The sequence below is a fragment of the Salvelinus sp. IW2-2015 genome, linkage group LG22 (genome assembly GCF_002910315.2).
Source record: "Salvelinus sp. IW2-2015 linkage group LG22, ASM291031v2, whole genome shotgun sequence".
NCBI classification, from domain to species: domain Eukaryota; kingdom Metazoa; phylum Chordata; class Actinopteri; order Salmoniformes; family Salmonidae; genus Salvelinus; species Salvelinus sp. IW2-2015.
This window is the reverse complement of record NC_036862.1, coordinates 31,576,642-31,604,336: the sequence shown is the minus strand read 5'-3', so window position 1 is coordinate 31,604,336 and position 27,695 is coordinate 31,576,642. Positions and strand designations below refer to the sequence as shown.

At 44.6% G+C, this 27,695-nt stretch overlaps 2 protein-coding genes across 4 annotated transcripts in view; one reads left to right on the top strand and one right to left on the bottom strand.

Annotated features, from left to right (window-relative positions):
• The window catches only part of LOC111949543 (endothelin-converting enzyme-like 1), a 32,143-nt gene extending 16,498 nt beyond the window's left edge, over nucleotides 1-15,645 (top strand). Inside the window, 13 exon segments of the mRNA XM_070433878.1 lie at nucleotides 2-15; nucleotides 7,062-7,284; nucleotides 9,812-9,910; nucleotides 10,241-10,315; nucleotides 10,399-10,502; nucleotides 11,184-11,242; nucleotides 11,678-11,729; nucleotides 12,616-12,683; nucleotides 13,041-13,165; nucleotides 13,262-13,327; nucleotides 13,725-13,820; nucleotides 13,926-14,002; nucleotides 14,111-15,645. Coding sequence (XP_070289979.1) covers nucleotides 2-15; nucleotides 7,062-7,284; nucleotides 9,812-9,910; nucleotides 10,241-10,315; nucleotides 10,399-10,502; nucleotides 11,184-11,242; nucleotides 11,678-11,729; nucleotides 12,616-12,683; nucleotides 13,041-13,165; nucleotides 13,262-13,327; nucleotides 13,725-13,820; nucleotides 13,926-14,002; nucleotides 14,111-14,210 — 1,158 coding nt within the window. The 3' untranslated portion in view covers nucleotides 14,211-15,645.
• On the bottom strand, nucleotides 15,433-27,430 carry ccdc150 (coiled-coil domain containing 150). 3 transcript variants are annotated; one of them, XM_023966808.2, is made up of 26 exons: nucleotides 27,264-27,429; nucleotides 26,470-26,832; nucleotides 26,125-26,303; nucleotides 25,895-25,963; nucleotides 25,636-25,752; nucleotides 25,431-25,560; nucleotides 25,254-25,297; nucleotides 25,064-25,156; nucleotides 22,248-22,355; nucleotides 21,996-22,120; nucleotides 21,686-21,863; nucleotides 20,838-20,906; nucleotides 20,588-20,680; nucleotides 20,337-20,420; nucleotides 19,526-19,633; nucleotides 19,252-19,443; nucleotides 18,965-19,134; nucleotides 18,809-18,902; nucleotides 18,550-18,698; nucleotides 18,300-18,426; nucleotides 17,981-18,172; nucleotides 17,555-17,623; nucleotides 17,349-17,480; nucleotides 17,097-17,186; nucleotides 16,725-16,901; nucleotides 15,433-15,874 (listed from the first exon to the last, which is right to left on the bottom strand). In XM_023966808.2, exons 2-26 carry the CDS (start codon nucleotides 26,828-26,830, stop codon nucleotides 15,716-15,718), a joined length of 3,309 nt encoding a protein of 1,102 aa, XP_023822576.1. In that variant the 5' UTR covers nucleotides 26,831-26,832; nucleotides 27,264-27,429; the 3' UTR covers nucleotides 15,433-15,715. The 3 variants fall into 3 exon arrangements, with proteins under 3 accessions (XP_023822576.1, XP_023822577.1, XP_023822578.1); XM_023966809.3 differs by having other exon boundaries at nucleotides 17,097-17,183; nucleotides 27,264-27,428; XM_023966810.2 differs by lacking the exon at nucleotides 19,526-19,633 and having other exon boundaries at nucleotides 27,264-27,430.
• Between the last annotated feature and the right edge of the window lie 265 nt (nucleotides 27,431-27,695).

Below are 27,695 nucleotides of genomic sequence, written 5' to 3'. Positions count from 1 at the left end.
TACCACCTCCAAAAGGTGAGAAGAGGAGAGGGTGGGAGGGAGAGAGAGCGGAGGAGGGTGGTGTGAGGTTAGCTGGTAGACGGGGAGAAGAGGAGGAGGGAAAGGGTGGATCGAGAGGAGGGTGAGGAGGAGGAGGAGGAGTTGGGCATGGAGAAGGAGCAGAGGAGGAGGGAGGGAGGAGGAGAAAGGATCGTTTGGATGAGATACGAAGAGAAAGGAAATAATGTAAAAGGTGTAGCAAAGAAAGTTGAATGAAATAATCCAGTATTGCTGTTGAGTTTTAGTATGTGTAAGTATTTTTGGAAAGTTGCTTGAATTCATTTCTTTGGCCTTTACTAGGGGGGGCTGGGATTATACTTCATACTTGTTGTGTTTTAATAAGTTTGTTATGTATTTTGAGGTCAAGACACTGTTAGTCTTTGACCTGTCTATATCGGGTCGTGGTGTGTCGCCTCCTGTTTAATCGCGCTCGCGGAGAGCAGAGGGCGGGCCCAGAGGACGAGCAGTTACCACCTCTGTGATCAGGGAGTAGTCCAAGGTGGAAGGGGACCAGGGATGTTGATGATTTCGGCAGGAGTGTCGGGCGGTGGACCAGGTGGTTCAAACATTTAGATATAAATAACTAGTAAGTTTCATTGATCATTTCCCCCAAGTTTTGGTAGCAATATTGCCCCATTCCCAAGCCATGAGGCATGGTTGGCACGGCAATAAGTGATCACTGGTGATGATATCAAGGGTGTTTAACACACTTCCAGATTCATACTGCTACAGTGGGGGGCGGGAGGCAGGAAGCAAGGGTGGATATATAGTAATCGTCTGGACCCCCCACCTCCGACCACCACAGTGTATGTGCTGTCAAAGACCAGCCTGATTGTCCCTGGCTAGAGCTTCTTAATAATATAAACATATGGACAGACACATGCTTCACGAACAAAAAAAGAAACCACGGTAGGCAGAGCAATGAAACACCAGTTCTGTGTACTCTGCCGCCTGATCTCAGCAAAAACAGCAGAAAGAAGTCGAGCTGAGAGTGTGCAGGGTGATTGTGGGCGTCATCGGGGTAGTTGCGTTTATGTCTACGATTAGTTTTAGTTCAAAACAGTTGTTACAAGTTATTCACATATTGTAAGTCATTTAGCAGACGCTCTTATGCCAGAGCGCTTACAAATTTGGTGCATTCACCTTGTGTCATCGGAATATCCACTCTGTAAAACAGATACCATTTTACAATAGCGATGCAATCTCAGAACTCCTTATCTAAAGTGCGGGCGGAGTATTAGAATTATACTCTTGACTATCCGATCTAGTGGGTTATTCCTTAAATGATAAAGTCCGGGTGCGGTCAGCGTCTTCCGAGGAAAGGTGGTTGAAAAGTTTTCTATAGACAACCTCGCTGAGCTGTGTCTTACACATGTCCAGTTACTATTTAATTATGATATATGTATATAGCTTGACATGGCTGACAGGGGCTAGATACTCGTCACTAGGGCACCAATTCATTCCAAAAGTGAAAAATGCGGCCCCCTATCCCAAAAAGAAGTGAAATACAACCATAAGGTGACACGGTCAATTTGAGAATAACTGCCTGAATTTACAATAAATACCCTCCAAAAATATTAAAGCTTAAAGTTGTGAGAATTAACGAGACCTGTGCCTAATCGTTAGTCTGATCGTGTTTAGCGAGTAAACCTTACCCTTTACTTCCTTCTTTTAATGATGTTCCAGATTTTAGTATCTGTCTTCACATACCTGTCACCAACTATTCCACTCCTGTTTTTCATACTCTTCCCTCAAATTTACTCTTGTGATATTCAACTGCAACCATCTGGTTATTGTCTTCATGAGTGACCCACCCTCGCTCTACTCGGGGAATTCGGCGTCCCTCCAGGCTCTCGGCCACCACTCGAAGACGACTGTTCTCAAAGCCACCAACTGGCCACGGAAGCATTCTGCCCTGAACCAGGGCACTCAGCGACGAGACAGGCCAGTTGTGGGACCAGAGAGAGATGAAGAACATATGACACATACACATCTTCACCTACCAGAAATCTCGCACCACCTCAACCAACCAGAATGTGGGGAATAAGTTCCCACAGGGGAAGATCGGGTTAAAGCAACTGGACAGATAGCCTACAAGGACGCAGTGAAGGCTACCAGGAAGCAGCTTTCTCCGGCCGCTTGGAGTCTTGATTCCCGACGAGACTTATGTCTCAGTGGGCACCACGCCATTCACCACAGCATACGAATTGACTCACCACCCTACCAGCAAGTCTCACCCTCCAGCTCACCCTCCAGCTCACCCTCCAGCTCTCTTATCTCCTTTTCTCCTTCTTTCTGATATATCAGTTCTTGAGTGAGATGTTCTTTGAAATGAGAAAAGAGACACACAGTGGGGTGAGTGCTCTCATAAAATGTCATGTTATCTAATATCAGATAATGTAATAATAATCTTATCATAATGCTCTTTGCTATAATCACCCTTATTATCATCGCCATGGTGACAACCAGCATTACAGCCAATCCCCTGGAGGCTCAGAAGATTTTCTGTGTCTTTTCTTTTGTTGTTTTTCCTTTCTTTTCTCTACTTCTCTTCTTACTTTCGCCATCTCTCTCCCTCTTGGTGATTACAGTAATAAACCCCTCTTTTCATGTTCCCTCCTCTCTCTGTTTTCTCCTTCTCCTGCTTCCCTCTTTTTACTGTCTGTTCTTTTTCAATCTGTCCTCTCTCTCTCTTTTTCCGGTCTCGCTCCTCCACTCTGTTTTTCCCTCCGTTGCTCCATCTCTCTCCCCTCTTCATCTTTCCTACGGTCTCTCTTGCTGCTTCTCTCTCATCTCTATCTCATTTATCTTTCATACCTCTCTCTATCCTTGTTGCTGTTCTCTCTCTCTCTTTCCTCTGTTCTCTTTTTTTCCTATTTCTCTCTCCCCTGTTCTCTCTGTTTCTCTGAATCACTCCTGCTGAGTCCATTATCTGTGTTTAATCAAAGGTTAGGGTCGCTGTTTCCTCTCTCCCTCCCTCCCTCACACACACACACCACTGGGTGTGGCGGACTCCTGTTCCTACCGCCACCCACTGTGCACCACTTGTTCATTTGCATAACTGACGAGAAATGCCCCTGTGCTTCTCAGTATGGGGTCTCTCTCACACACACACACACACACACACACACACACACACACACACATCTACATGAGAGCAATCCCATCGATATAAACACACACACACAGACGGAGGGACACACACACAGTCCCATTTGGGCCCAGCAGGGGGTGAGGCAGTGACAGAGGGGTTTGACAAAGGCCAGCCATATGTCTGCCTGCTTTATGGAGCAGCAGAGCTGAGGCTCTGGGAGGTCAATAATGCAGCCCAGAAACAGGCCTTCATCTGGACTCTAAACACGCTGGGGTGGGGCCTCCCCATGGGTTACTGCCACTAACACACCACCACAAACTGCCTGGAGAGAGTGGGCGGGCAGACACACACATGTATAAAGTCAGAATCCTACCCATGCTAGATTATGGAGACGTAATTTATAGATTGGCAGGTAAGGGTGCTCTCGGGCGGCTAGATGTTCTTTACCATTCGGCCATCAGATTTGCCACCAATGCTCCTTATAGGACACATCACTGCACTCTATACTCCTCTGTAAACTGGTAATCTCTGTATACCTGTCGCAAGACCCCTGGTTAATGCTTATTTAAAAAACCCTCTTAGGCCTCACTCCCCCCTATCTGAGATATTTACCCTCAGCCCTCATCCTCCATATACAACACCCGTTCTGCCAGTCACATTATGTTAAAGGGCCACAAAGCACACACATCCCTGGGTCGCTCATCTTTTCAGTTCGCTGCAGCTTGCGACTGGAACAAGCTGTGTTTTGTCATATATATATATATATATAGATATAGATATAGATATATAGATATATATACATACACATACTACAGTTCAAAAGTTTGGGGTCGTTTGGGGTCACTTAGAAATGTCCTTGTTTTTGAAAGGAAAAGCACATTTTTCATTAAATAGTACCCGCAAAACACCAGTCTCAACGTCAACAGTGAAGAGGCGACTCCGGGATGCTGGCCTTCTAGGCAGAGTTACAAAGAAAAAGCCATATCTCAGACTGGCCAATAAAAAGAAAAGATTAAGATTGGCAAAAGAATGCAGACACTGGACAGAGGACCTCTGCCTAGAAGGACAGCATCCCGGAGTGGCCTCTTCACTGTTGACATTGAGACTGGTGTTTTGCGGGTACTATTTAATGAAGCTGCCAGTTGAGGACTTGTGAGGCGTCTGTTTCTCAAACTAGACACTCTAATGTATTTGTCCTCTTGCGCAGTTGTGCACTGGGGCCTCCCACTCATCTTTATATTCTGGTTAGAGCCAGTTTGCGCTGTTCTGTGAAGGGAGTAGTACACGACGTTGTACGATATCTTCCGTTTCTTGGCAATTTCTCGCATGGAATAGCCTTCATTTCTCAGAACAAGAATAGACTGATGAGTTTCAGAAGAAAGTTTTTTGTTTCTGGACATTTTGAGCCTGTAATCGAACCCACAAATGCTGATGCTCCAGATACTCAACTATTATAAAGAAGGCACGTTTTCAGCTGTGCTAACATAATTGCAAAAGGGTTTTGTAATGATCAATTAGCCAATTTAAAATTATTAACTTGGATTAGTGCCATTGGAACACAGGAGTGATGGTTTCTGATAATGGGCCTCTGTACGCCTATGTAGATATTCCATTTAAAAAAATCAGCCGTTTCCAGCTACAATAGTCATTCACAACATTAACAATGTCTACAATTTCTGATCAATTTGATGTTATTTTAATGGGCAAAAAAATTGCTTTTCTTTCAAAAACAAGAAAATGTCTAAATGACCCCAATCTTTTGAACGGTAGTGTATAAATATTTTGTATTATTATTTTTAAACCCCTGTCCCAGCAGGAAGCCTTTTGCCTTTTGGTAGGCTGTGATTGTAAATAAGAATTTGTTCTTAACTGACTTGCCTAGTTAAATAATGGTAAAATAAATAAGTAAAATATACACTCACTCATAGATACACACACACAAAGTCTGTTCTCACAGTGGGCACTTTCTGTACCTGCTTTTAGGCAAAAGGGTGTCAGTCAGTCTGTTCTTGCAGTGGGCACTCACTGAGCTTCTCTACCTGCTGAGAGGCAAAATGGTGTCAGACAGAGAAAGAAACAAAACACACATCTACTGTGTTCCAGAACAGTACGTGTGCCGTGCCCCTCGTGTTCCCCTCCTGTGTTCCCCTCCTGTCATTCAGACAGTCCAGATTTATGTGGAGCTCTGGCCCCTGTGTGTCGTAGTCAGAGGGAGAAGAAAAACTACACACACTTTTTACAAGACCTCCTTTGTGTGGGTCTCATCTTTCTGTCACCCTCAATTCATTTCTCTAGTTGTTTGCAAACCCTGTGCCGTCCCATCTCTTTCCCCCCTTCATCCCTCCCAGCCAGCCCGACCCTCTCCCCCCACCCACTTTCACTTCCTTCTCCACCCACCCCCACCCCCTCCCCTTCTCTCTCTCTCTCCCACCCACCCACCCACCCTCCCTCCTTCTCTCTCTCCCACCCACCACACCCTCCCTCCTTCTCTCTCTCACCCACCCACCACCCTACCCACCCACCTACCTCCTTCTCTCCCCACCCTCCCTCTCTCCCCCATCCTCCCTCCTTCTCCCCACCCACCACCCACCCTCCCTCCTTCTCCCCACCCTCCCTCCTTCTCCCCCATCCTCCTTCTCCCCCATCCTACTTCTCCCCCACCACCCTCCCTCCCTCCCTCTTTCTCCCCCACTCCCTCTGGCAGTGTGTGTAATACCCATGTTGCTGGGTTCTATTGACAAGACCCAGACAACTGCAACCAATCCCATTAACCAGATGAGCTGGTGTCCAATGAGGCTGAAACAGTAATGACAACACCAGTGTCTCTTTACAATCTCTCCTCCTCTCCCTCTTATTCCCACCTTCCTCTCTGCTCATCCATCTGTCACTATCACTCACGGTCGTCTCAAGGGAAGAGTGTGTGTGTGTGTGTTTAGACTGTGGGTAGGAGCTGTAGGACCATTATTACAGAGGGTAATGTCTGCAAGTATTCTGGAGGGACAATGTATTTTATCTTTAACAATGAGCTCCATTACAATCCAGACTTCTACTGTTTTTTTTATTCCCATCCCATGATGATTCAGGGCTATTGTTTTATCATTAGAATACATTTAACTAAAGCCTTTTCATTTCTGTCTAATCTCCCAGGTCTCCAAAAGCTACACACACAACACATACACACACACACACACACAAAGTAATCTACAACAAATGAATAAAACAGGTGTTTTATTCAACAGAGTAAACAAACTCAAACACGAAACCAAGCGAAGCTGCAACACCTACAACACATTGATCTGTACTGATATTAGAGGTATAAAAGAACAGACATTGTCATCCTCTTCCTCTTCCTCTCTTTCTCTTGCACTCTCTCTCTTCTCAATTCATTTCACTTCAGAAGTGCTTTGTTGGCGAGACACTTGGACTGCTTTCATTTAATATGCAGCGCATCAAAACAGAAAACAAGGTGGAACGGAGTCTCGCAGTAGGAGACAGGGCCACTTGTCCTGAGGGCAGAATGGATATGTTCACTCTGTGGGACCCCTCAACACATTAAGCACAACTTTACATTACTGCGAAGGGAAAATAATGTTTTAATACATGAATGAAATATATTTTTTACTTCTACTCGTCTGAGTCAATCTTGGACCCTTCCTTTATGCCCTCATTTCTATTTTCATTTTCTATCCATCACTCCTCTCTTCCCCCACCCATACTCTCTCCTCTAACCTGCTTGTATCTCCTTTGCTGTACTCCCCCTCTCTCTTTGCCCACCTCTTCTGTCTTCACCCTTCTCCTATATTTTTGCATGAATCTTTTTCTGGGAGTTTCCACAGTGAATCTATGAAGGTGGAATTATATTATACAATAAAGTCTTGTTAAAACTAAAAAGTCATCGTTCCCCCCCTCTCTCGATCTCTCTTGCCAGGGTTCTCCATAACTACATGCTGTGGCGGATTGTAGCAGCTCTCAGTGAACACCTGTCCACGGCGTTCCGGAGCACCATCCATGAGTTTTCCCGGGAGATTGACGGTACGGAGCGTCAGCTGGAGCTGGGGAGGCTGTGTTTCACCCAGGCCAACAAACACTTCGGCATGGCCCTGGGAGCACTCTTCGTCCAGCAGCACTTCTCTCCTCACAGCAGGGCCAAGGTAGGGCAGCTTCTCTCACTCTCTCCTCACAGCAGGCCAAGGTAGGGCAGCTTCTCTCACTCTCTCCTCACAGCAGGGCCAAGGTAGGGCAGCTTCTCTCACTCTCTCCTCACAGCAGGGCCAAGGTAGGGCAGCTTCTCTCACTCTCTCCTCACAGCAGGGCCAAGGTAGGGCAGCTTCTCTCACTTCTCTCCTCACAGCAGGGCCATGGTAGGCAGCTTCTCTCACTCTCTCCTCACAGCAGGCAAGGTAGGGCAGCTTCTCTCACTTCTCTCCTCACAGCAGGGCCAAGGTAGGGCAGCTTCTCTCTCCCTCCTCTCTCCTCACAGCAGGGCCAAGGTAGGGCAGTTCTCTCACTTCTCTCCTCACAGCAGGGCCAAGGTAGGGCAGCTTCTATCTCTGTCTCTCACTCTCTCCTCACAGCAGGCCAAGGTAGGGCAGCTTCTATCTCTGTCTCCACTCTCTTCTCACAGCAGGGCCAAGGTAGAGCAGCTTCTATCTCTGTCTCTCACTCTCTCCTCACAGCAGGGCCAAGGTAGGCAGCTTCTATCTCTGTCTCTCACTCTCTTCTCACAGCAGGGCCAAGGTAGGGCAGCTTCTATCTCTGTCTCTCACTCTCCTCTCAAGCAGGGCCAAGGTAGGGCAGCTTCTATCTCTGTCTCTCCTCACAGCAGGGCCAAGGTAGGGCAGCTTCTATCCTTGTCTCTCACTCTCTCCTCACAGCAGGGCCAAGGTAGGGCAGCTTCTATCTCTGTCTCTCACTCTCTCCTCACAGCAGGGCCAGGTAGGGCAGCTTCTATCTCTGTCTCTCACTCTCTCCTCACAGCAGGGCCAAGGTAGGGCAGCTTCTATCTCTGTCTCTCACTCTCTCCTCACAGCAGGGCCAAGGTAGGGCAGCTTCTATCTCTGTCTCTCACTTTCTCCTCACAGCAGTGGGTGTAAAGTACTTATTAAGTCGTTTTTGGGGTATCTGTACTTTTTACTTTTTCTATTTTAGAATTTTTTACTTTTACTTCACTACATTCTTAAGAAAATAACGTACTTTTTACTCCATACATTTTCCGACACCCAAAAAGTAGTCATTACATTTTGAATGCTTAGCAGGACAGGAAAATGGTCTGATTCACACTTATTAGGAGAATATCCCTACTGCCGCATTCAAAATCTGGCAGATTTTTTATCCCTACTGCCGCTGATCTGGCAGACTCACTAAACACAAATGCTTCGTTTGTAAATTATGAGTGTGCCACTAGCAATCCGTAGAATTATATATATTTTTTAAATAAAAAATTGTGATGCCTGGTTTGCTTAATATAAGGAATTTGAAATGATTTATACTTGACTTTTATATTATATAATATAAAAGTAAAAAATAAGTATTTTAGCAATTACATTGTACTTTTGATACTTAAGTACATTTCAAACCAAATTATTTTAGACTTTTACTCAAGTAGTATTTTACTGGGTGACTTTCACTTGAGAGTCATTTTCTATAAGGTATCAACTTTCACTCAAGTATGACAAATTGGTACTTTTTCCACACACCCCATGCCCTCACAGCAGGGCCAAGGTAGGGCAGCTTCTGTCTCTGTCTCTCACTCTCTCCTCACAGCAGGGCAAGGTAGGGCAGCTTCTGTCTCTGTCTCTCACTCTCTCCTCACAGCAGGGCCAAGGTAGGGCAGCTTCTGTCTCTGTCTCTCACTCTCTCCTCACAGCAGGGCCAAGGTAGGGCAGCTTCTGTCTCTGTCTCTCACTCTCTCCTCACAGCAGGGCCAAGGTAGGGCAGCTTCTGTCTCTGTCTCTCACTCTCTCCTCACAGCAGGGCCAAGGTAGGCAGCTTCTGTCTCTGTCTCTCACTCTCTCCTCACAGCAGGGCCAAGGTAGGGCAGCTTCTGTCTCTGTCTCTCACTCTCTCCTCACAGCAGGGCCAAGGTAGGGCAGCTTCTGTCTCTGTCTCTCACTCTCTCCTCACAGCAGCGGCCAAGGTAGGGCAGCTTCTGTCTCTGTCCCTCTTTCTTTGTTTCTTTCTGTAATGGTCTGGTGATTCTATATGAAGTAGAACTGAAAATGCCCCTCTTTCTCTATCTCCATCCCACCCTAAGCCTTCCATCATCACACCTTATCCCTCTCTATCCTAGTCTGCTTCTATATAGTAGCTTGTTCATTCTAGGGGATGTGGTTTCCAATGGCATTCCTAACCCCGCTGACCCCTATCTTTATTTAAGCTCTTCATCATCTATTCCTCCTTCTCTCATTCCTCTCTTCCTTTCTCCCCCCTCTTTCCCTCTGTTGTGTTCAATGCCAACCTAGCCTCAACCCCCAAACCCTAGCCATTGTATGTAGGAATTTCCTTCATATTACAGCTAACCTATCCTTTCAGTTTCAGATCTATGAAAAGTCCCTAGGAATAGGAGAGGGCGAAGGGTCCATCTGACTTTAGGCTTACCTGATACAGCTATCTCTCTGGCCCACTCCCAATAGAACCCTTAAAAACAACTGACCTCTAACCTTTGACCTCTTCCCTCAGGTACAGGAGCTGGTAGAGGACATAAAGCACTCACTGGACCTCCGGCTGCAAGAGCTGGACTGGATGGATGAGGTGACCAAGGAGGCAGCCAAGGCCAAGGTCAGGATACCACACTATCTCAAATAGGCCTACTGTAGTACAACGTAGGATGAAAGCAGGGGTTGTTTTATTCTGGATCAGTTTAATACTGGTTTATTAAATCCCTATCTCAGTATGTTGTCTGATACTTTCAGAATGTAAAGTCTTAATCCTTTTAGAGCACTTGCTGAAACAAAAGTGCTCCAGTGTAATCCCATTATAACAGTCTGCTTGATTAGCTGGTCGTGTGTGTGTGGTCTATGAAGGATATGTCGGCTAAATATGTGCAAAGTCTCTTTCACTCTCTCTTCCCCTCTTTTCTCTGACCCTTTCCTCCCTTCCTTCTCTCAGCTGCAGCATATGATGGTGATGACAGGCTATCCAGACTTCCTACTCAAACCAGAGCTCATAGACCAGGAGTATGGGGTGAGACCACTTTTACTCTCACAGACGTACTCTCTCTCTCTTGCTCTCATTGACTCTCTCCAACTCTGTTATTTGTTCTCCAGTTTGATGTGGATGAAAATACCTATTTCAAAAACATCCTCAACAGTATTAATTTTAACATCAAGATGTCTGTCAAGAAGATCCACAAGCAGGTGGACAAGACCGCGTAAGTGATGCTTTCAACTGCTCCAGATGTTCAGTCTCACAATAACACAACTACACACAGATTCAAAGTTCTATGCACCTCTTGACACAAAACCTCACATTTTATGACAAGAGTAATTGAAGTGAAGAGTATACAAGTGATGTACCTACAAATTGAAGATACCATAAGCTCGTCTTTTGTGTAACTGTTTAAAATGTGCTCCTAGGACAGAACTCAAAACTGATCTTGTGTCCGAACAAGCTGAAGCCCTCCACCCAGTACTGCCAAATCATGACTTCCTCTATCACAAATATACTCCTTTCATCATTAATCTCTCCCTCTGCAGAGAAAACATGTCCTCATCCCTCCACCCGTCTCCCCATCTCTCCGCTGTCTGTAGGGCCATCCGTCTTTCCCACCAGAACAAGGGCATCTCTGAATTTCAAAGTTATTAATTTGGGAAATGTCTTCAAATCGATGCGCCTGGATTGAAAGATTATGACGAAGGGACTGTTTTCTTATGCAGACATGAATTATCAATATTGGAATAAATATAGAATATTTTCACCTTAAAAAAACCTCAAAGGTTTTGAAACAAATTGCCTGTGACACTTGAGAAATGTCTTTGTGTCTCTTGTTGTTTGAAGATGTTTAGTGAATGTAGGATTAATAGATCTCTGATTGACTTTGTTTCCCTCTCAGATGGCTCCTTCCCCCTCAGGCCCTCAATGCCTACCATCTCCCAAACAAGAACCAAATGGGTGAGTCAGTGTGTGATCCCATAGCACATCAACGCTCTTAGTATATACAAGATAACACACTCCTCCTCTTCTTCTTCTGTCTGGTCCATCCATGTGATGAGGCACCCACACGCCCTAACACACTTATTCTGCATTCACTTACTTACACCAGCCCCCCTCACTTTCCTCCGCCCCACACACTTTGTCATCTCCCCTCACTTTCCCACCAGTGTTGGCCTCTATTGGTGTCTGCGTCTGCCTCGTGGATCAAATTTACCTCACAGAAAAATCAATGGTGAGTTACAGAGCAGGCAGCAAAGGACAGAGAGAGCCAGACAAACACAGCCATCAGCCACACGAGCTAATTTTTTACCCTACCTCTCTCTCCCTCCCTCCCTTTCTCTCCCTCTATCTACCCGACTCTTTATCTTATGCTATCTCTTTCTTTACTCTTAGTATTTCCCGCTGGAATCCTTCAGCCCACGCTGTACGACCCTGAGTTTCCACAGTGAGTACAACTGAATATTTCGAAGTCATTCAACTAATCAACTGCTAATCAAGACATTGATTAGTTGTATCAAGTGCGTTAGTTAGTAGCCTACTAGGCTGGAACAAAAGCCTGCACCCGCTGTACTGTAGTTGTCCAGGACAACCCCTATACACCATTACTTTCCCCTTACATTACCCCTCGTATTCTACCTCCAAACCATTCCCCTCTCACTTAATGATCACAACACAATCACAGCTATACTGCAACCCTGAACCCTCACAGCACGGTATTATTTATTCACATACTTATTCCATTAGAAGTGATCACTACCACTCCACATAAACGACCGCTGCATCCACCCATGCATACTGATGAATGGAATATGATATTAGATGTGTGATCGTGGTACCGTTCCCTGGAGTTATTACTGCAGTAGCCCTAACCTGCCATGAAGACTGAGGCTAGTCCAACGCTGCTATCAGGCCCCAGGTAATGAAGCCTCACTCAGCCAGTTAGTTTATTCAGGTTTGGAGGGCAACTCTCAGCAGGGTATCGACGTCCTGTCAGAAAGTCATTTTCAGACTTGGTCATGTGGATAGCCGGAGGCCTCGGGCAGTCCCTGCATCGCATCAGTCTCTATCTGCATGGTCTGCCAGACTACACCCACCCAGGTCAAGGAGAGGTGGCCAGAACTCTCCCTCTATTCAGTTATTAAGTTAGATATGATATCATTGGGTCAGATTATGATTCATGTAACATTCTACTGTCCCCTTCAGGACGGGTTAGAACTGCAGGCTGATAAAAAGTTTCAGTTTGTGTTATGTGTTATTATAAATACATTACGCTGTTGTCCTCATATGCTAAGTGATTAGTAACTCATCCCCTCTCTCCCTCCTCCCTCTAGATCTCTGAACTATGGAGGAATAGGAGCCATCATCGGTCATGAGCTGACACATGGATATGATGACTGGGGTGAGAGAACGCTTCTTTGTCTTACACGTGTCCTAGAAAATATTAAAATCCAATGGGGCATGACCAGTAGTAGCCTAACAGTAGTAAAACTGTAATGTCAGTGCAATATCAGTTCTGAATAAGGGGTTCATGTCTTTTGTCCACATTGGTCATCCTAACTCAAGCCTCTTGCCCCCCATCTAAGTGGGTCGTCACTATCAGACCATGCTGCAAGGTATGGAAGTCCCGCCTCCCCTTAACCCAACCAATGAAATCAGTCAAATGACTCAAGAGAGTAAAAGGTTATAGCCAACAACTGTACCTTGCAGCATGGCCGAATAGTGACCACCATGCTAAATTATGTAATCTTTCTCTTAGGTGGCCAGTATGATCGCCATGGAAACCTGAAGCAGTGGTGGACGGAGGAGTCATACAAGAAGTTTCAGAAGAAAGCAGAGTGCATCGTCAAACTCTACGACAACTTCACCGTCTACAACCAGAGGGTGGGTGCATAGCATACCTTGTTACACTGCTTACTAGACACTCACACACACCTGTAATGGGAGTTGCAATGGTATCTTTCCCCTGTGTGTCTGTAGGTGAATGGCCGTCTGACTCTGGGGGAGAATATAGCAGATATGGGAGGCCTTAAACTGTCTTACTTTGTGAGTGAAATCTTCCAATAGGCTGTGCTAGCTGTCAATCAATATTGATTACCATCTGTAAGGGCTCTATTCAATCAGCATCATGGAAGATCAGCTTTACAGCGTGATTTACATTTTAAAGAAATATTCCTGCTCTAGCGAAGACTGCATTCACGGTAAACATTGCATGTCGGCTCAATCGGAAATGACCTTAACATTTATATAGCAGTACGGTGTCCACTATTTACCTCATAGAAAAGACTCACAAAAACATTGGCGTTACAGATTAAATAGAGCTCTCAATCACTATCTCTGTGGACTAATGACAAGCTACAGTATGTTTGTAAGCCCAGGTCTCATATATCTCTCTCTCCATCCATCTCTCCAATCCTCTGTTACACTCTCTCCCACTCTCCAGGCATATCAGAAGTGGATCAGAGAACATGGTCCAGAAAGACCTCTCCCTGGACTCAAATACACACATGAACAACTACTCTTCATCGCCTTCGCACAGGTACAAACTATGTAGTGTTGTTTCGGCCTGGGAATCTTTTTGTTGTTGCAGTGGGAGTAAAGATTATATTTTTTACGGCCTTTACTGCGAACTGTCTCCTCTCAGAACTGGTGTATGAAGAGACGGTCTCAGTCCATATACCTGCAGCTACTGACTGACAAGCACGCACCAGAGCATTACAGGTACATACACTTCCTCACATTTCTGATGTGCATCAGCCTATCACAGGCCGTACATAATATGAATCCCCTCTCTGATTGGACCGTTATCTCTCCCCTCCTCCCCTGCAGGGTGATTGGCAGCGTGTCCCAGTTTGATGAGTTTGCCCGAGTGTTTCATTGTCCAAAGGGTTCCCCCATGCATCCTGTCAACAAGTGTTCTGTATGGTGACCTCTGAACTCCTCCACCCACCAACAACAAGAACTTACCTGTGACCTCTCCTCGCCAACCTGTCTGAGGTGTTCTGTTCAGATTCACTTCCATCTCAATCCTGGGACTACCTTTTTCTCTTATCACAGAATTTGCAAGCAAATAATGACATCTCCACCAGGCAAAACCATGATTACTCATGTACATATCCAGTGCTTGACTTGGGCAGGAGTTCACCGGTGCGGAGTACTGGCATCTCAAATGTTCTACCGCTTGAGCTCCTGTTCCTCTTATAGAATATTATTAGCTCAAAGTATTGTGGAGCTCCTGTACCCAAAATGAGTACCGGCACCTATTTCAATCCAAGTCAAGCACATCATTTAATTATATATTTATATTTACTCTTTTTTTTTTCTCAACATGTGTCATGGGATTACTTTTTTGGTTTTGAATTGTCATGTCAAGTCATTAATTATTTGAATCACTTAAACGTCAGATGTTGACAGTAGTAAAAAGTGTTATTAAATCATATTAAAGAACTTTGTGTAGAAGGGATTGGGGATCGTACTGCCAGTATGGACTGCATTTACTCAGATCAGTGTTTTGCCTGCCAATGTTTTTGGGAGTCTTTTCTATGAGGTAAATAGTGGACACCGTGCTGCCATGCTGCCGTCCAGTGGCTGAACAGAGGTGGTCTCCGATGTGGAGACCTTGTTCGTCTTGACTGTTGTTACCTGTCTGGTCTTGGCCTTCTGGACACCATTGGAATGGTGTTACTGTGAGTATGTACGGTTTTGAATCCATAGTGACCTTTTGCTCAGGATTTGTAGCTAAGTGTGTCCCCAGTGGCAAAGAATAGTGATGGAACATCCTGGACTAGTTGTCTGAACCATTAACCCCTCACACCTTAGTGTACATCAAGGTGAACTATGCTTCTCGAGACTCCAATCTCCCCATGTCTCAGAGTATGGATTCTTTAGCATGACGATTGTGTTTAAGATAGAAGCATGAACCTGTTGAACAACATCATCCATCCTATTGGAAAACTTAAACAGAGCCATTTCTATTGGATTATGTTAACTCTAGGGCCTTCCTTGATACAGCGCATACTCACTCTGAATGCCCCTGGGCTGGTCTGCACAGGCAAGAAGCTTTCAAAGGAAGGATCAATATCATTGACATTCCTCAGTCATAACAAATCATCTATATTCTGTACATAAAAAACTGTGAATCCAGTCAAAAAAACATTTGTACACAGTAATATTATAATTTTGTATGAAGAATCTAAAAATAAGAACAATCTTTGTATAATTGTACAGTTCTTATTCTGAAAACAGCATGTTCAAAACCAGCTTTACACAGTGCAGACTGAGAAAGGATGACATCACATTCAGCTGCTATCTCGCTCATATTTCTTGGTGTTCAATGTTTTGGATAAATAAAAGGGATCATTGTGTGAGGGGTTGGTTTCTCCATGTGCCTTGGTTCAGTGCGTGCGTGTGTGTGTGCTATACAGTATGCGTGTCTTATTGTGTGTGTCCGTGTGAGTGTGTTAGCGCATGTGTCCCACCAGGTTTGTATCCATTTGCAATGCGAGCCAGCTCTCTCTTGGTCTCCCAGCGTTGCATGGTGGATCTCCATCTCTCCCACTCTGGAGGTTCTGGAGGCCTGCTATCACACCGAGTCTGGAGCATGACAAGAATAAAATAGAGAACTTATGAGTCTACATCCAGAACCACTCTCATCCTGTTCAAGTACACATCCCTATAGCCACTGGGTAACTGTCTGTAAGACAACACCACTCTCTTTGACAAGACACAGAATAAACCCATTGAGACGAACACCTCAGGCCATTTTTATAAAGTGTCTGACAAATTTATTTGGATCACACAACTGGTATTAAAATTCCCACCAAGGGCTTTCAATAAGGTGCGTGCTTAAAAAATGCTCAGGGCAAAGTCATGGCCGTAATTCAAAAATATTAAATTGGATGGTTCAAACCCTGATATGTTTTTCCAGCTATAGTTCTGCACGTCGTCTTTGTTAACTTTGGTGAAGGGCTTTAAAATCGGCACTACAATGAAACATTTTTGTACAGCAAATTTACTCAGTACCTCCTTTTTTACTAGAAATCTCCTTCCCTGAAAAATGTGAATAGTCTGTGCCTGCAACCAAGGAAATTCTCAGCTCTTTAAACCCCCCCCCCAAGAGAACCAAACATTTACCCAATAACGCTTTTAGAGCTAAGAGGTTGTGAGGACTATAAGTTAATATTTTATAAGTTAATGAATAGCTGTAATTCTTACTCCTACAGATTGGACAATTCTCTGAATTTCTCAGCCAGTTAAGACATACTTTTCACTCAGGGATTTTAGCACTCCCTAGAGTCTCTTTCATTGAGTTTAATGGAGTCACTTTGGGAGAACTGTGGTAAAGAGGTACCATTGAAACACCAAACAAAGAAGGCATAAAAGCTGAGAGGACTGCAGACTCATTATTAGTGAGAGTTGATAAAGTGATATAAGAGAAAAACACCTTTCTGTTACGTTTGCATGATGAACTGTGTGCACCCCCTTTACTGCTTCCCAGGGTATAGTCTCCATTTTCTTGTGGTTCCTCGTCCCCCATGGACCTGTTTGGCTCTCCATCACTCTTCAGGCTGTCAAACTTGGACCGGAACCAACTGTGAGCTTCCTCTAGGTTCTCTGATATCTGAGTGTGGGGACAAGCATGTCAGGAGAATTCCAATTCAGTTCAACTTTACTCACCCGTCAGGGGCTATTTAGGTGCACACACTTAACAGACGGAGATACAGAGTGAGAGAATTAATGACCAAGGAGGTGTTGAAGATGAGGGAGCAGAACAAATTAAATTGTCTTGACTCCGGGTGGTTGAGGGAGAGATTACCTGCTGTGACTCCAGGCTGACCTCTTTCATTTTCTGCTCTGCCTGGTCTTTGGCCTCCTGCAGCTTCTTGATGCTCTCCTCCAGCCTCTGCTAGGACAAACACAGAAACACACATATGCAGACTATAAACAGACATGGCTGTCTCTCAATATGCCAACAAAGTCAAGAAGTAAAGGAGATTAAATGAAGCCATTTAAAAACATTGAGTTAAGCGAGGCTAGCTTATGACAGAGAGACGTAACCCCTGCTAACCTGACACTTGTCTTGCATGACGTGTCTCAGCTCCCTCTCAGCCTCTAGCTCCCCCTCCTGGCTGGAGGACAGGCGCCGTAGCTCCCGCTGGAGGGATAATGTCTCGGACCGGAACTGCTGGATCAACTCACTCTGAAAACAGACCGGACAATGGTGACTGATGTATACCATACTGTAAACATCCACAGGTGTAGAAAGTGTCCTACCTGCTCATAGTTCTTCTTCTGATACTGATCCTTCAAGGTCTTGAGGCTCTTTAGTTCACCCTCCATGTCCTGAGTGCAGAGGGTCACAAAAATAGGACATCTGGTTTAGCAGGTGCTTGTCCACAAGATGGCACCAACAGACCCGGCCACCCTGTTTCTTACTCCTAGCTAACTTTGAAGTATTTTTTATTATTTTGTGTGCGTGTTAATTCTTACATTATTTGCGCAGAACATTTCTAGTCAGACATTAAGATTTATTGTAGTCTTTTTTTTTTATTACTATGATTATGTGTACTTGTTTGACATTTTACTGCATTGTTAGGAGCTAGTAACATAAGCATTTTGCTGCACCCTCTATAACATCTCCTAAAATGTGTACGCGACCAATACACTTTGATTTGATATAGTAGACAGTACTGTAGATACTTTTATTTTCTGAGAGTTGCCCAGAGTGGCTCTATTATCCAGGTGTTGCTTGAGCTGTGTCTTCTGATCTCTGAGACGGGCTTTCTGATTGGACACCACTTTCTCCAACTCAGACGTCTTCTCCCGCAGCTCCCGATTTGCCCTGGAGAGGTCACCTGACCTAGCTGACAAGTCCTCAAAAGCCTTTCTCAACTGAAGAGAGAGACACACACAAACAGAAGGGAAAGAGAAATAAAGAGGGGTGAGGAAAGAGGAAGGATGATATTTAGAGTTCTGACTGATGGACAGAAGCGATGGAGTATGAGATAGTGTGCAGTACCTCTGAGATTTCTCTCTGTGACAACCTCTTCACGGAGTCCCTCTCTTTCCTCATCTGAAGCTTCATAGATTCCAGATGCTCTGACCATCGACCAATCTCTGCCCTGGCCTCAGCCAGCTCCACCTCTCTGATATACACGCAAAATATAGACATGATAGTCACATTCATGCAAAGTAACCATGTACGCTTTCACATATTTAAACCACACTTAAATAAACTCCCACTATCCACATTAGTCCTTCTTAGTTACCTCTGTGTGATGGTGCTCTGGTGTTGGTCTCTGGCTTGGTCCAGGTTGGCCTGCAGAGTGCTGTTGGCCAACACAGCCTGCTCTAAACTTTGGGCTAGTTTCTTGTTATCTAGCCTTGCCACATCCAGGGCCTTACGCAAGGGCTCCAGCTAGACAATCAAACATATCTTTGTAAACTACTATTATTACTACTAAAAGCTAAGAGCTGTTTGTGGGTATGTGTGTATGTGTGTTTATGACTCATTAATGATGTAGTTACCATTTTGTTCTTCTTGGAGTTACTTGTTGCCATGATGTCTTGGAGCTTCTCCACCTCTGCATGTAGCTTCTGAATCTCTCTCTGACCCTGCAGTCTGAAAAAGACATGGTTGTTCAAACATACACCCATATACACGCACAACACAGACACAGAGACCTGTCTCTCCTGAGTGAGGCCAGCTCCTGCTCTCGTCTCCCCAGCTCCTTCTGTACTGTCTCAGTGTTGTGTTGCAGACGGGAGTGGGAGACCAAAACGTTCTCCAGGGTCTGAGCCACACTGCCCCCACCCTGACGAGACACACCTAGCCAGCCCTCCAGCTCACACAGCTACAGGACAAACAGAGCAAAATCAGGTGGGTTAGTGCTGGTCTGGAGCAAAAGCCTGCACACACCCTGTAGCTCTCCAGGACCCAGGTTGGGTAACCATTTTACTAGCACTCTGACCTTGTCCCTGTGCTGCTCCTGCAGTTTGTCCAGTTGTCCCCTCAGGGCCTGGCTGTCCCGCAGAGCCTCGTCTCTGGCTGCCACCAACGACATCGCCTCCCCCTCCTTCACCTGGACTTCAGCCTGGGCCTGTCTGAGCTGAGCCTCCAGTTTATGACAGGTTGTCTTCAGGGTGCTAATTTCAGAGCTGACCTGTAAGGGAGTAGACAGGTGTATGTTAGGGAGTCACCTTGTTTTTGACACATTACTACATTACCACCATGAGTGTGTGTACCTGTGTGTACTTGTTCTCTAACACAGAGCTCAGCTTGCATTGTTGGACACTTTCTACATGGGTGTCCCTTAAAGCTTGCAGCTCCTCCTGGAGTTGATCTACCCTGGTCTGGTTGAGAGGAAGAGCATTAGGAGGAAACACACTTCAACATGAGGATACATCAACACACACACATTAAGAGGTATGGCCAGTGTGTTTTAGTCAGTGGTATAAAGTACTTAAGTAAAAAATACTTTTAAAGTACTATAGCAGGTTTGCTGGGTATCTGTACTTTACTATTTATATTTTTGAGTACTTTTACTCCTCTACATTCCTAAAGAAAATAATTGACCTTTTACTCCATACATTTTCCCTGACATGCCAAAGTACACGTTACATTTTGAATGCTTAGCAGGATAGGAAAAGGGTCCAATTCACACACTTATTAAGAGAACATTGCTGGTCATCCCTACTGCCTCTGATCTCGTGGACTCACTAAACACACATGCTTAATTTGTCAATTATGTCTGAGTGTTGAAGTGTGCCCCTGACTATCCGTAAATAAAATTAAAAAACAAGAAAATGTTTGTAAGGAATTTGAAATGATTGATGCTTTTACTTTTGATACGTATGTATATTTTAGCAATAACATTTACTATTGATACTTAAGTACATTTAAAACCAAATACTTTTAGACTTTTACTCCAGTAGTATTTTACTGGGTGACATTCACTTTTATGTGAGTAATTTTCTATAAAGGTATCATTACCTTTACTTAAGTATGATAAATCAGGTACCTTTTCCACCAATGGTTTTAGTGTAAACTCCTTACCTGTAGCTTCCCTTTCTCATAGGCCAGGTTGTTCTTACTATCCGTCAGCTCCTTAAGCATCTGCTCCACCTGCTGCTGAGCATTCTGGGTAAAGAGGACACCACGAGTTGAGAGGTGAGGGGAAAGAGGAAACGGTCAGGATGGAGAAATAAAATAGAGAAAGCATGTTACATACAAACACACATTCACTATGGATGGACAGATTTAAAGTGATGTGACCCCAGTCTCTAGATACTGAATGGATCTCTCACCTGCTGATGCTCCATGACAGCCAGTTTTCCCATGAGCCTCCTGTTCTCCTCCTCCTGCTTCTGCAAGGTGGAGTTCAGAGATCCTGCCTCCAACTGTCAATCACACAGGATGCAAAGTGGACAGTTAAGAAAGCTATGGTCAGATTCGGACAAGAAGTGTATTCACTGTGAATGCGGAGGTCCTTTTCATACAGGTCTGAGATCAGTCTGAATCGTTGTCAGAGATCAGAGATCATTGGCAGTACAGTACCTTGACATTAGCGAGTTGCGTTTCCATTGCACTCCTCTCAACCTCTAGCTTGGTTACCACAATGCACATCTGTAACCCAAAAACAGAGAGATAGGGGCATAACATTTAAGGACATCCACAGAAACTATAAAAAGAGACAATGCAAAGCTCAGTTAAGCTTTAAAAATAGTCGTGGAAATTCTAAAATAGTCATGGAAATTCTCAATAACGAGGAGAGACAAGATCAATCACCAATCAGGACATTCATTTTTTCAAAACGTATTAATAAGGGAGCATAGAGTAAGTGCTCTGCAATAATGAGGCTCGTTGACCCAACACTCTTGAGTGTTATGCTGAGAGCTCTGACATAGAAAGAATACAAATATATATATTTTATAGCAAAGATACACCCGCTTAGTCTACATGACAAACAGCAGATGTGTGGAATGGGTCAAAAGGTGAGACTTGATATATGAAAGAGGAGTATCCCCCAGCCAGATAGCATTTGCTGTGAAGACTGTTGTTATTGTATAGAAACCAGAGTTTGGCCGCTAAGACAAGGTTCCTCTCATCATTATCCATACCCGAGCCATCTCTCCCTGGTACCTTAAATTAAACAAACACCAACTCATTCTATGAAATGCATTCTATGAAACCAAACCATTCATAAATCAATTGTCAGCATTAAGCCTCAGAGGCACCTCTCAGTTCACACAAACACAGATGAGAGAGTACTAATAGAACCCTATTCTATTGCATAAAACAACCATTTGATGCATAAACAGTATTAAACATAATCTTGTGATTTTTCTATCACACAACCTTATATTCTTAGGCTATGTATTTTCTAAGAGACAAGGCAGCTGCACCTCAGTCTTTGCACAGTCCCAGTCTGTCCTCATGACCTCCCCTTCCTTTACAGCCGAGTTCAGATTCCCCCGCAGCCTCTCAATGGTACGCTCCAACAGCTCCCGCTGAGTGGCAACTGTCTCTTGGGCAACCTTGGAACGCTGAAGAAGTTGGGTGTGGTCAACCTTCAGAGTCTCCCTGTGGAGCAGAAAGACAGGGGCTGTTATTGGTGGATGTGTGTGGCTAGCATTATCATTGAGAGCCTATTCATTCCTCATTCATAGAGATTATTCATTCCTATGAATATTTGCAGTTAGCTTTAGCACCCACAGTTCCATTTGCAATTTAACTTTAGCTGATAGCGCCCCCTGCAGTTCTGCCTGGATGTTGCGTCTGGCTGCATCCAGCAGGAGGTCTTGCTCCTGCAACTGCGTTGTCACACGACTTCTCTCTGCCTGAGAGAGACACAGGAACAGAATAACATGTAGCCTGTACTAGTGTGTGTGTGTGTGTGTGTGTGTGTGTGTGTGTGTGTGTGTGTGTGTGTGTGTGTGTGTGTGTGAAGAGGGCTAGAGGCAGTACCTTAATACTAGCCTGGTATTCAGTCTGTAGCTTGGATTTGTCCACAGTAAGAGAACGTAGGGCTGAACTCAACTCAGAGCACTGACTCTCCAACTGGTTGTTAAATGCCTGTGAGAGGAAATGAGAGAGCAAAATGTCACCATTTATTCCTGAGTTTTTTCATGATTAATTGGTAATCTACACATGGTCTTAGAAATATACTGCAATCTATTTTAAAAAAATAATAAGGGATAGCCAACGATGGGATATGCGTTCTATGGAAAAGAATGAATGACGTGGAAGGTGTGTTCCACGACGTGCCAGCGGAGTGGAACTGACCTTCCACAGAATTGCATTATTATCGAGAGAACACAAAGTTGATTATCCCTTTAATACCATGGCCAAAATTTACCACATTTGCCACTAGAAATGTGTTAATTTGCCAGTAGAAATGTGTTCAACCTCCAATGAAGTTGCTAGGGGGTTTACTAGATAGCAACAGTAGTTGCCATGATAACCAAACAGACTTGCTAGTTTTGCTAGTTAACCAAACCATCAGTCCTAGATTTCAACAAAGCCAATAATGTTTCCAATTTGACTTTTGCTTTCAAAAGCAGCTCAAACATACAGTTGAAGTCAGAAGTTTACATACACTTAGGTTGGAGTCATTAAAACTAGTTTTTCAACCACTCCAAAACTATAGTTTTGGCAAGTCGGTTAGGACATCTACTTTGTGCATGACACAAGTCATTCTTCCAACAATTGTTTACAACACTTATAATTCACTGTATCACAATTCCAGTGGGTCAGACGTTTACATACACTAAGTTGACTGTGCCTTTAAACAGCTTGGAAAATTCCAGAAAATGATGTCATGGCTTTAGAAGCTTCTGATAGGCTAATTGACATCATTTGAGTCAATTGGAGGTGTACCTGTGGATGTAGTTCAAGGCCTACCTTCAAACTCAGTGCCTCTTTGCTTGACATCATGGGAAAATCAAATGAAATGAGCCAAGACCCCAGGAAATAAATTGTAGAACTACACAAGTCTGCTTCATCCTTGGGAGCAATTTACAAATGCCTGAAGGTCCAAATTCAAAAGGCACTCGCACATCTGAGCAATCTTTTTTGCAGGTGCATGGCAACAGTTGAACAAGATGAAGGAAAAAGGAAACTGCACACTGCTCTTGATAGTATCACTGATATTAAATAAGCCTCACGGCCTTTGTCAGAGCTTTTGTGGATTTAAAAAAAAAAAGGCCTGAAGGTACCACGTTCATCTGTACAAACAATAGTACGCAAGTATAAACACCATGGGACCACGCAGCCGTCCTACCGCTCAGGAAGGAAACGCATTCTGTCTCCTAGAGATGAACGTACTTTGGTGCGAAAAGTGCAAATCAATCCCAGAACAACAGCAAAGGACCTTGTGAAGATGCTGGAGGAAACAGGTACAAAAGTATCTTTATCCACAGTAAAACGAGTCCGATACCGACATAACCTGAAAGGCCGCTCAGCAAGGAAGAAGCCACTGCTCCAAAACCGCCATAAAAAAAGCCAGACTACGGTTTGCAAATGCACATGGGGACAAAGATCATACTTTTTTGAGAAATGTCCTCTGGTCTGATCAAACAAAAATAGAACTGTTTGGCCATAATGACCATCGTTATGTTTGGAGGAAAAAGGGGGAGGCTTGCAAGCCGAAGAACACCATTCCAAACGTGAAGCACGGGGGTGGCAGCATCATGTTGTGGGGGTGCTTTGCTGCAGGAGGGACTGGTGCACTACACAAAATAAATGGCATCATGAGGAAGGAAAAGTATGTGGATATATTGAAGCAACATCTCAAGACATCAGTCAGGTAGTTAAAGCTTGGTCGCAAATGGGTCTTCCAAATGGACAACGACCCCAAGCATACTTCCAAAGTTGTGACAAAATGGCTTAAGGACAACAAAGTCATGTTATTGGAGTAGCCATCACAAAGCCCTGACCTCAATCCCATAGAACATTTGTGGGCAGAACAAAAAAAAGTGAGTGCGAGCAAGGAGGCCTACAAACCTGACTCAGACTCAAAATTCACCCAACTTATTGTGGGAAGCTTGTGGAAGGCTACCCGAAACGTTTGACCCAAGTTAAACAATTTAAAGGCAATGCTACCAATACTAATTGAGTTTATGTAAATTTCTGACCCACTGGGAATGTGATGAAAGAAATAAAATCTGAAATAAATAATTCTCTCTACCATTATTCTGACATTTCACATTCTTAAAATAAAGTGGCGATCCTAACTGACCTAAGACAGGGAATTTTTACTACGATTAAATATCAGGAATTGTGAAAAACTGAGTTTAAATGTACTTGGCTAAGGTGTATGTAAACTTCCGACTTCAACTGTAGAACATGTAAGAATGAACTATAGCCATTGAATTATACCGTGCAAATATACTGTGCGTTATAGGGCAATAATGAACGCTCTAGAATGACCTTCAAGCCAATAAGAAATAAGTATTCAACAATGCCATGGTATAATTAAGCAATAAGGCCCGAGGAGGTGTGGTATATAACCAATATACCACGGCTACGGTCTGTTCTTAAGCACGACGCAACGCGGTGTGCCTGGATACAGGCTTTAGCTGTGGTATATTGGCCATATACCACAAACCCCTGAGGTTCCTTATTGCTATTATAAACTGGTTACCAACAAAATTAGAACAGTAAAAAGTAATTTTTTTGTCAAACCTGTGGTATACCACAGCTTTCAGCATTCAGAACTCAAACCACCCGGTTTATAATGGTCTTTAATGTATAGTATGTATATTCTGAGGTGGGCCACTGACTTGGACTTTGTCAGCTGCAGTCCTCAGATCTCCTCCATCTCTCAGTAACCTGCTGTTCTCCTGCTGCTGCTTCTGCAGGGCTAGCCGTGCACTCTGCATACACAATACACACTAATTAACACACACAACACACACTCAGGTAGACACACTCAACACAGTTGATTGATATCACGCAAGTGCTGGCACTTACTTTTAGTTCACCTGTCAACTCCAAAACAAGGGAATCTTTTACCTCTGTATATAGATGAAGAGATCAACCGTTTAATTGTCCATATGAAATCTGTCATTCAGGAACACTAGCACATCAAATGATGGGACCACACTGTAAAGCAGAATATGAAAACATCCACAATGCAGTGTTGCTAACCTGCCTGCCCTTTGAGCTGCTCACACTGCTCCTGCAGCCTGTGGCCTCTGTCCTTCTCCTCTTGTAGTCTCTGTCTAGTGGCCTGTCCATCAGAACGCAGGGCATGGCAGTCTGCCTGCACTGTCTGGGCCTGGGGTCAGAGAGGGACAGGATATCAATGGTTCTGTTTTCTTTCTCAGCTTGTATTGCTTCACACCTACCGTACCTGTCTTCTCTCCATCTCCACCACTCTCTCCATCTCCTCCACCCTCTGAAGTAGTGCATTGTGGGATTTCTCATTCTCAAAAGACCGAGCAGACTCCTGGGACATCTGCTCCTTCAGCTAAAAAAGGTTAGGGATCATTAGAGTTGAATTTTTTTTTTGTTAAGGTACACAGGTAAATCAAGAGTTTCTCTGTCAGATGGCCCATGTGACATCCCCTACTCCAACACCCTGTCCCATGATGCCCCTACAGCGACCGCACCTGCAGCAGCTTCTCACTCATCTGGACTTTGACCATCTTCAGCTCCTTTGCAGCCAGAGCTACATCCATCTGCAACAACAGTACCAGAACGTATAGGGTTATTATCTAAATATCAGAAAATGCCTATATTTGCCATATACTCATCTTGGCTGTATTAGTAAACAAAAGGTGGGTAAACTCTGACAAAGACTGTGTGTTGCTGAGAGATGGAATGTGGTTGGTCTGGGTACCTTGGAGGTGGTGGCGACCTCCAGGGCCTCCCCCAGTCTCTGCACCTCCCCCCGGGACTCGTCCCTGTCCAGACAGGCCTCGCGGAGCAGGTCCCTCAGCCGCATCACCTCCCTTCTGGAGACCCTCTGCTCCTCATCACTCTCCTGCTGCAGCGCAGACAGCTGCTCCTTCAGATGGGCTGCACAGGCAGACAGAGGGACAGATATGGATAGGAAATAAGAGAAAGACTGATTGAGCCAAAAAGGAACAGAATGGTGTTGACACGCCATTAGCAAAATATAAAATGACCGACTTCCCTTATGTGTTTGTGACATTGTTTCGATTCAGGTTGTCAAAGCCATTACCTGAGTGTGAGGGATCCAGGTCTCTCTCAGTCTCCAAGCGAAAAGTGGTGAGCTTGAGGGTCTGCAGGAGGCTCTCCATGCGACATACCCTGCTCACTAGCCCATCACACTGGCGCCACAGTAGCCCTTCTCCTCCAGGCTCTCTTAGGGCACGGTGCATCTTCACGGGGCTAATGGGACGCTGGATGGGGTCCCTCTCCACGGGCTCCAGGAGCTGCTCTCTAGACACTCCCAGACTGCCCATATCTCTTATGAGAGACTCTGCCTGCTCCTCCGCCACCAAGAGACGCTGGTGTAGCAGGGACAACGCCTCTGGGGCAGTGGCCCCTGCACTCACGGGCTGGATCACTGGGCGGGACATTACTGGTGAGCGGGAGGGGGTAGAGAAGGGGCACAGCATCAAGATGTATATGATGCCCACATATGCGCTGACGAACATCTTTACTTTAGTAAAATGCATAGGTTGCAATAAACCTAGCTAGTTTGACAAGTAGGTAAACAAATATGCTGGCTTGTTAAGTTAACTAACGTAGTTAGTGTGCTCACGAACACCATCAAGTCGTCAGTATCAAGCCAGAAGTCCCGTCCGTGCAACATTTGAACCGACGACCGATAGTACTAGCTAAATCACAGTTTTGGCTAAAGTTAACATTAGCTTGCGTCTAAACATGAGCCAAGCAACCGCACAACTTCCTAATGTGAAAACCAATACATGCACCACAATTCAGTAACGTTAATATAAATGCCTAAAATACGTATCAAAAAAACTCCTTATCACAGAAAATACTGCTTACCAGAAATCTCCCGCAGCTACTTCCTGCATTTGTTTCTATAGCGACGCATCTTCACAGCTTCCTCTTAAACCGACCGCGCTCGGAAACTGCCTCATAAAATCACAAAGGCCACCGCTTGCGGAACAGCGCAAGTTGCAACTGCCTCGAGCTGGGGCGTATTCCATTACGGAAACAAACACAGCGAAACGAGATTTATTGGACAAACTCATGTAGGTCCCTCACCATTTCGTTCGATTAACGTTTTGCAACAGAACCGGCGTAATGTTTACGCTCCAGTTTATCACGGGTTAAAATGGTGGGAGGCCTCTATTTCACAGACGAATCCTTTATTTTCCAGTTTATTCAAGGAGCCTGCCATCATTACACGTATAAGGATTTGCAAACGCAGCAGGAAACTTCATATAAAGACCAAAACAACAAATTATTTTACAG